Source organism: Priapulus caudatus, unplaced genomic scaffold (assembly GCF_000485595.1).
Source record: "Priapulus caudatus unplaced genomic scaffold, Priapulus_caudatus-5.0.1 Scaffold607, whole genome shotgun sequence".
NCBI lineage: Eukaryota > Metazoa > Priapulida > Priapulimorpha > Priapulimorphida > Priapulidae > Priapulus > Priapulus caudatus.
Genome location: NW_014577668.1, coordinates 88,574 through 98,254, shown reverse-complemented (window position 1 = coordinate 98,254; position 9,681 = coordinate 88,574). Strand labels below are relative to the sequence as shown.

At 42.5% G+C, this 9,681-nt stretch overlaps 1 protein-coding gene across 4 annotated transcripts in view; it reads left to right on the top strand.

Moving 5' to 3' along the window:
- Nucleotides 1-9,681, top strand: part of LOC106812091 (cAMP-dependent protein kinase catalytic subunit beta) — a 43,006-nt gene that overhangs the window by 3,273 nt on the left and 30,052 nt on the right. The window contains exon 1 of one of the 4 annotated variants that reach the window (XM_014815859.1): nucleotides 5,577-5,935. The exons of 2 other annotated variants lie outside the window; for them this stretch is intronic. In XM_014815859.1, the coding sequence (XP_014671345.1) occupies nucleotides 5,692-5,935 (244 nt within the window). In that variant the 5' untranslated portion in view covers nucleotides 5,577-5,691. Of the gene's footprint in view, nucleotides 1-5,576; nucleotides 5,936-9,681 lie in introns of those variants that run through there. One more of the 4 variants, XM_014815860.1, reaches the window with a different exon arrangement.

The window sequence follows — 9,681 nt, the reverse complement described above, 5'->3', positions numbered from 1 at the left end:
AGTGAAAAAATAGACTATAGGGGGAGGAGGGGTCCCTAATAAGGCGGGGTCCGGGGTGGTATTTTTCTTTTGAAAAATACCTCCGATGCAATTTCCTGCACTCTGAGGCAGCATTTTTAAACAATCTTTGTCACAAAAATCTCACTTTTGAGTTGCGTATTTTAATCTTTGGGGACACCAAAGACTAAAATACTTGCTTAAAAAAAGAGAAACAAACTTCAAATTGCTGAGGGTTGAACTGCTCAGTGACCTCAGTCTCTGCCAAGTTGTGCAAGTACAATGCTAAGGCAAAGTAATGTGGTTAAAATAAGTTAATCTATCTGCCAACTGAATTAACACAGGCTTCGACGCTTAATTGTTTTCAGATCTGTACAAAATTTACTTGCAATCTATGAGCTGTTAAGGTCCTTTTTTGGTTTAGTGCATATCATATTACCAGGAGTGTATAATATAGAGATCTATGTTATATACAGGGGTAGAAATAATGAGAAAAAAAGAGATGGTCCACATGACCATCTTGTTCGAAATTTAGATGGTCCTCCTAAATTTTAGATGGTCCTCCTAAATTTCAAATTGTTCTCTAAAAGTAATGTGGCGTGCAAGCGTAAGAAAGAGATTTTACATGGTGATAAAATGGAAATTATTCACCTACAATGAATGTATCAAATGATACAGTACTTACTTAATTGTTTATTCACTTTAATAGTATATTGGTTAATAAAGTTGTTTCAGTAGAATTTAGTTGAACCCATAACGGTCCGGTCCGTCGGACCATTGACTTTGAAAATCTGATGGTCCTCCTGATTATTTGATGGCCCCGGACCATCGGACCATCACTTATTTCGACCCCTGATATAAATAGATAGATAGGTAGATAGATATATATAGATATATCTATTATATATATCTAATCTATATTTCAGTTCGTATGTATGTATGTATGTATGTCCTCTATGCCCGGCCAAACCGCCCAAGCGATCTGGATGCAATTTTCAGAGGGCGATTTCCTATACCCGGGGAGTGTTCCTAGATGGAAAAAAAATCACCCTCTGAAAATTAAGATGCGTAACAAGTGAATAAACATTATATTAGAATTAAAAAATTTCCCACTCCAGCCCAATAGGAAACTATATCATGTCAGCTACATGTAGTGCGGTTTGGCCTGGCATATGGCGGACACTGGCTTCTTGCATATTTTGATTGGTCCTTTTTACTTCTTAGTAGCTGTGTTTTGTTTCTGCTGTAAATCATAATTTAGCTTTTTCTAAATCCAGTATCATGTAATCTTCTCCATTCTGATTCATTGAGCACCATAGAGTTATACAAAGTAAAGTAAGTGTATCAGTGAAAAGGTTATGCTTTTATCATATATCATGTTAGTGAATTGTTACATATATGAAGGTCTTAAAAATACAATTAAGAAGCTTCAAGAACTGGGTATACTAGAGCTTCAAGTTGTCATATGATGGGTTTATGTTGCAACTCCTAAAAGAACTTGGCAATGGCAAGAGTTAAAAAAAACACATTAAGAATAATTTTGTTACATTTTTTAATACTGCTTTATATTCTTAAAGTTTTATTTTAAGAATTTAATGAGTGCATGTGCAAGCACTGAGCGAAGTTTTAATTAAATTGTTATTTAACTACAACTCGATTAAAAACTTTTTAAGGTCCTGAACCCAATGATATTTGAAAAGTATGGCACGGTAATGTTTTTTATTGGTGAAAATTGAAAACCACATATTATACATTACCTGTTACGTATATCTAGTGCAATGACAGAAGTTACTAGTTTTGTATTACTGCATTTATCTGTCTTATGTTTTACTGATGGAATGTATTTAGTGTAGCATGTTTTAAAACTAATATTTATGGAGACGTGTTTTTTATGTGGTGGTAAGGCCAAACAAAAAAATAGACCTGTGTGTTTCCTATTGCATCGAAAACAAAAGTAGGGTAGGTAGGTAGGGATAAAAGTAGGGTAGGTACTAAGGTAGGGATTTTTTTTATTTTTTTTTATTTTTTTATTCTTTGGTTCCTAATATCCCTCTGATGCATGCTATAAAGTGGTGTATAGGTAGGGATAAGTTAGTAAGCAAGTCCAGAACGTGTTTGTAGTAAAAAAATCTCAAGTTTTGTCTGTCAGATTTCAAATTAAAAAACTTTTCGGGGTCTGCCCTAATAATCTAGGGACGGTCGGTCGACCGGAAACACCTAGTTTTTTGTTTGGCCTAAGTAACCAGTGTGAGCAAAATTTGTTTACAATTAATGACTGGTTCATTTCACCCTGGTTGAAGGATTTAATAGTGAATTGTAGGTATGGACTTTCTCAATATATATATACAAGAAGAAGCAAGGTGTGGAATGCTACAGAATATGTGATACACTATTGATAAAATGCATGTCAACCTATCAGTGACTGGATAATATTTGGTATGGTTATGGTTGTAAAGTGCAGTTTAGTATTTTCTACTAGGTTCTAGGTATTGCCTTGTGGTTACATTCTAGCGCTGAGAGGGTCTATGTCCCCCGTGTATGTACGTTCCGGCAGTACCCAGGGGGACATAGACCCTATGAGCGATTCTAGCACTCACTGTATATTTACATTTTAAATGTACATACCACTATTACTAGGCATGCCTGTGTGTACATATATATATGTGATTATATATGAAGGTATGTTTGCTGTGCAAATAAATAATGCACCGTACGTAGGTACCAGCTTGTGTGCAACAGCTAGAGGTGGCCATTTAGTCTGCGAGTGTTTCTAAATGTATGCTATATATATATGCTATTCATAATCACAGCTATATAATAGGCATGAATGATTTATCCTGAAACTAATGGGCAGGAGACCGCACATGTAAAGAACAGTTATACGTATACATGTAAATGTTTACAAATATTTTAAATGCAAAGGTGTTGACATTATTTGCACTCACATGTATCACCCATTTATTCACCGCGGGTGCCACTGCATCCGTGGATAAACCACATGTAAAGATAAGTGAAAAGGTTACACGCCAATTCCCCTAAGAGAATTGGGAAGTGCTTGAAACACCTGGTGAGATTACCATGAGTTGAAGCTAAATACAGTCATTGAAGCCTGCATGTAAGTCACTGAAGGTAAATGCCAAAGCAAAGGTGTCCTTTATCGGCAGGTGACCATTTTACAGAGGTGGGTTTTACTTTATAACTTTCTCTTCAAGGAAATTTCAAAAGTAGGTGTACGTTGTAGATACGTATACGTTGTAACTTGTATAGAGGTGATACTGCCACATATTTACCTGTATAGTTATTTATTGCTAACATGGCAGAACCTGCTTTTATGCACGTCTGAAAGTTAATTTGGTGGAGTTGCACCCCTACTCTACAAGTCTAGGCCGCATATTTCTCAAATTTTTAACCTCGTTAACTACTTACCATCAGCAATACCTTTCCTACTAGGTTCAAACATATAGATGAAATGCTGGTACAAAAAAGGTAAATAAACAAATTGTTATGGTTCCTATCCGATACCTTTCTGTCTACACTGTGTGCCTGAGTTTTAATTTACAACCGTTCTTCCGCAATATTTACATTTATGGCTAGACTTGACATTTGAAATAAGTACACGAACCTTTTCACCCTGATGTTTGCAAGGATTGATTGTCTTTTTTTAAGTTATTTCCAAATAGCCTACTGAAATCTGATTAGCTATTGAAAGTTCAAACGCATACATTCTGATCAATGAAGACGTATGAGGTGAGGGGAAAAGGGCTTCTGGTATTGTATAACTGCCGTAGTTGTATGGCATGTGGTTATGGCTGAGAGTGAGATGCTGTACTGTAAATGTAATGATGAAAACAATGTCATGTGATTCGATGTCAAGATTTTATGACCGAGTTGGTAATAATATTAGATCGAAGAGCAGTAAATGAACAGTGACTCGTGTGGGCAGCTGGTGCATGTAATGCAGGAAGACCGGATAGGATTCACTCTGCACATATATATATATGCTCCAGTGGCACGAAGCATGGCCAGCCTCTCACTGCATGATGATGCCCTCTTGTGTGCTAGCAACTCTGGTTCCGTCTTAAGGGACCTGCTTGTAATACTCGGAATGCTCGGTAAAACTTACACGCACGTGTGTCGTGCTTCACACATAACACAGCAATGACTCGTGCGCAGCATCAGAATTTAACCGAAACGTTATCTGAAGTTGAATATAGTATATAGTGAGGGCAAAATGTAGACAATCACCAGCCTGTTCACTCGTTATTGTTTGTACATCCTTCCGTCAATATATATCTCAGACGTCGTATTCTCCTTCTATATTTGCAACCTGTATCTGTGTTGGTTCTGCATAATTTCGATATCATGAACTGTATAAACACTTATATATACTTCTTACCTAATTTCTTGTGCGTGGGCATTTCACATCGGTGAGTTTGCAGCCTCGGCGTGGAAGCGGGTGTATCTGCGGTGATGCAGGCAGCCACTGACGATCTTTTTAGAGAAAAGGCAGTGAGCACGTGGCCGGTCGCTGTCAGCGCCACTGTAAGCACACCGGCAGCAAAACCACGGGTCATGCACCCGATGCTTTCAACTGTGCCATCCTTCACTCGGCTTGCGTCAGCTCGCAGGGAACGTGTAGCCGGCTGCACTCTGCTATAGACATCTGCCTGATCAGCAGACTGCGCTGTCGAGAAACCGTGAAGCTGTGTGTACAATAGATAAGGCTGCGGTGGCGACTTGGTCACATTTTTCCTCGATGAGGGATGAGAATGTGTAAGATGCGATACGTAGCTCCACGCGTTGGCTTCATCCAGTCCAACCGATCGCGTTCAAGGGGGCCGGCTCAGAGATACGGCCTGTCGTTTTGGGATAATTACAATATTTACATGTAGATGCACAGATGTGGTGTGCGCATCTGCAGGAAGACCTGCCAGAGCTTCAACACTTCTACCCCCTTGGGCTATCGTGAATGGCTGTAGCCTGTGCCCTTCACCAGAACTGCCTGTGTGCTATTTATACCTGCCCCCAGAGTGCTAGCGCGGCTTATGTTCCAAGCTCACAATCTTGGCGCAATCTGTTGAAAAAGTGGCCAGTGTTTAGAAGGAACGGGAGGGATGGATCATATAGCTGTGTGTGGGGCAAGAATAGGTCTGCGAGGCTTGTTGCCACTGTTGGGCCTAAACATTCCTGGCATGCCTCTTCAGATTCAGGTGTAATGTTAGGTGGTGTGGGATGGCATGGGGGGTGGGGGTCGGGAGGAGCTGATGGGGGAAAATTGCTGCTCAATTCGCGCTAATTTTTTTAAATAAATGCATGCATCGCAGCAGCATGCCGCATCCTCTGTCCGTCTCGGTCGCCGTGGTAACGTCCATCTCGCCGTCTTCTCCCTCCGGCAGTTCGTGGCAAGTGTCGGCAGCAGGATGGAGGAAGCCAGCGCTGCAGTACACATACACTCTGCCCCCTCCTCTCGTTGGGCGGCCCCACTGCCGCAGCTTCCGCGGGCCTATCAGCAGCGGCATGTGTGTCCCGTGCTAGCCTCGTGCAGCGCCAGGCCCCGTCCCGCACAAGTGATTTGTCCCAGGCCTTGTTCAGTGGATTATGGCTGGGGTGTATTGCGCTTCATTACAGCAGTCTAACTTTGTAATGGCATAGCAGTGCGTGCAGAGGTTACGCTACGCACTGCACACTGTGAGAATGTCGTCCAGCGAGGAGTCATCTGAATACACATCTGAGTACGAAGAGGAGTCATCGGAAGAGGAAACCGACGAAGAGGAGGAAGAACCGGAAGAGAAAAAGGAGGCGCAGGCTACGTTTACGTGGCGTAAAATGGGTCAGGGAAGCGCAAAGGTCAGTGCCGTTGACAAGGTCAGCACGGGGTCCGAAGAGACGGTCAGCTTCACGTTAACAAGACACAACCTCTGCAAGAAGTCTTCAGTGTGTGAGTGTGTCTTCTATCATTGCCACTCTACGTGAACCTACGTGCAGTAGCTTGCCGTGTCGCGATGTCACGTACGGCCACTCTAATTAATACATTCTCGTCCGTGCAGCCTCTCTAGTTGACAGGTCTTGTACACGGAGCCTGCTTGCATCCACGTGACGTCCTAAATCAATAGTGCAACTTATATCATATAGCAGTGCTTCAACAGCACAGATGCAGCTCAGAGCTCAGCCTTCTGGTGCCGACTATACTCATCAGATAATAGTTGCGTTCAGTTTGCCGTAATGTAGGCTAGGTGGAAGGACTCCAATGCATGAATTTTTGACGAGGTGTTAAATAGATCATCATCGTCAGTCGTCACCATCATCAGATTGTCGGCCTGCTGTCCTTGACCTAGGTTATCGTGGCGCTGTGTCGCCCACAGCGCATAGTTACAGTTATTACATGGTATTTGTGGGGAGTTATGATTGAATCCGGCAAGATCAGGTCACTAAGCATATAAACAGTGTTCTTTTCCACGCAATATACTCATATATATATATATAATAGGGAATCCCCTATTATCCCTATATATAGGGGATTTCCTATTATCTACTGCTGATATATATATAATATAATCAGTAGCGTATAATGACAAATACGTCTTTATACGCTCCTGATATAATATACTGATACCATAGAATGCCATGAAAGTAGTCGGTAGATAGCTGGTAACATTTAAAAGGTTGGGTGCGCAGTAATACCACGATGAAGATGCCGCTCATTATCATACATTATCATACGGTGCTGAGAGCTGCTCTAGTGTCTAAGGAGGCTGTTAATTGAAGTGCGCTGAACTTCATATTCTTAAATTAAGAGGTCAGCACTTCAGCACTTTCAGCTATAGCTCGTTTTCTCCGTGACCCTGATCACTGACTGGGGCACATGGCCACGAAGTCAATTGCCACCAACAACCACAAAAGTGTTGGTGGGCGCAAGAGCTAGGGCTTCATTGCTCAAATACCGATTCTATTTGCACAGATTCACTCAATTGTAAGCAAACTAATAACAAAAAACCGTGGCAACATTTTCATTGGCGCTGCACGTGGAACCAATTTAAATTTTGATGTTACAGTGGAACTCTTGGTAGCCGGCTAGACTTCTCGAAGTGTGAAAACTGTGGATGTTTAGCTTATTCGACAGGAAAGTTGGCATTATATAGTGTTCTAAGTCAACAGCCATAACACGTTGGAAATAGAACTTTTAGAAGGAACGTATATATATTTAGAAAAGCTGATAATACCTAGGTATAATATTAGCTCTTGATAGCGATTTATATAGCGATCTGTATATAATAGTAATTGATAATTAGGGAACACATGACATCATGGCTATAGCAGTCGGATCCAGGAGAGACCCAGTAGCTATAAGTGTCCAACGCCTACCATAATGTGTTTGAATATTTCGAATGCATGAATAAATATAGATTACAGAAACAGTAGCTAACCTCTCCTGCAGGCACCTGCTGTTGGTCGTGCTTCTGGTATTACGGTGGGAAGTCATTTTCTATTGGCGGCCATACATACGAAAAAATCCCAATAATTCAGCAGTTGTTTTTTTCGAGCAATCACAATGCCACCCTCTCAATTGACGGTGCGATACCAATCCATATATATACCTTGTTAACACGTAAAATGGCCACTTTGCAACGAGATTTTAGCGCCAAACAGTAAGGCTTCTTTTAAAAATTCCCTGGCCATCACAAGATGCACACCGGACGGGTCACCCACATAGGCAGACGCAGCAAGGATTCTAGGTTCTGAAATTTATAAACAATTACAGAGAGTTCTGACTCTTTTCCGTTGACAAATAAGAAAAACGAAGCTCGCGGATACGCAGCAAAATGATCTAATTTTTGACCAGACCTGTCCTAGCGCTCATTGGCCTATTTGCACGCGTAATACCTTCCCCCCGAATTGCTTTCACGTAGATCGGCGTTTTAAACGGGATTTAGCGAGCAAGCCGCAGACCGGGCACCGTAGCGACTGTCACTAGTAGTGGGTGGTTACGGCATCTAGTCCTCCTCACCGTCACTAGCAGTGCCTTCACCTCAGTAAATACTGTTTTAAAAATGTCTAAGAGCGCGCGAGAGAGTGTTGGATGGGGAAGGAAGAATGGGGAGGGGAGAGCAAGAGCAAAAGCCATAAAGTGTCAGTGTGTGAGCTGAGGTCATGTGAGATTTCGCTCGCCATACCAGCTAGCTAAGCTGCTTGTACACGGGATAGCGAGTCTCAGGGCATGTGTGCCGAGTTTGTGCGCGCGCATGTGTACGTGTATGCGCGCGTGTGCGTGCGAGCGTGTGTGTACGTGTGTATGTGTATGTGTGTGTGCGCGTGAGTGCATGTGCGTGCGTGTGCGCGCGTGTGTGTGTATGTGTATGTGTGCGTGCGTGCGTGCGTTTGTGCGTGCGTGTATGTATGTATGTGTGTGTGTATATGTATACATGTATGTATGTATGATTGTGTGTGTGTGTCACTGTGTGTGTGTGTGTGCGTGCGTGCGTGCGTGTGTGTGTGCACACGTCATTAAGTTGCCGTTGCCTGCCGCTGTTATCGATCGTGCGCACTTCTGCGAGAAACATTAGGCAGTCACACCTTCCATAAACTGTACACATAATACTAATGTGACCATTACCTCGCGTGTCATCCCCCCTCAGCCACGATATGGTTTCTTTGTCTCTCAACGAGAATAGCAGTGAACCAGAGTTATCACTTTATTCGCTAGCAACTACTTCAGCAGGAATGGAAACAATGTCTTGGCATTTTTATGTCATGCTAAGCTTATAATAGCATTCTGTTATCTGCCTTCTGCTAAAATTGTAATGCCAAAACAAAGTGCCGCAGTAGAGCAGGTGCCTTTATACATGATATCAGGAGCTAATGCTCCTGATGATATGTTATTTAGATTTTATTAGTACAGTAAGCAATTCGTGACTTGTGTGTGGGATTATAATTGCTCGTGCTCCTTGCTGTGACCATAAAAAATATTGGATTCATTATTTTATACGTAGGGCTTACTGCTCTTCAGTTAAATCCCTGAGGTGGTTGGTCACTTTTTGTTACTCCGACAAGACATCCGAGCTATGCGTAGAATCTGTGTGGATGGATGCAGGTGAAGGGAGAAGCTGTAACACACAGCAGGGAGAAGCTGTAACACACATCAGGGAGAAGCTCTAACACACATCAGGGAGAAGCTGTAACACATAGCAGGGAGAAGCTGTAACACACAGCAGGGAGAAGCTGTAACACACAGCAGGGAGAAGCTGTAACACATAGCAGGGAGAAGCTGTAACACACAGCAGGGAGAAGCTGTAACACATAGCAATCTGTAAACACTTATAGCAGAGAGCAAGCTCTAACAAACAGCAGAGAGGCAAGCTGTTACAGCAAGCGAGCAGGGAGAACTGTCGCACACGGCAGGGAGAGCTGTAACACACAGCAGGGAAAGGCTGTTTAACACATAGCAGCGGTAGAAAGCTGTAACACATCTATTCAGCAGGGAGAATCTGTAACATTCACAGCAAGGGAGAAGCTGGTAATCACACATGCAGGTGAGAACTGCTAACAGGCACAGCAGGGAGAAGCTGTAACCTCTAACACACACCGCACGCGTTTTCGAGAGAGCTCTACACCATTTTTCCACAGCTGCGTGAGAATACTTCTACACACACAGACAGCGCGAGAATCTTAGCACAGTCAGCAGTCAGT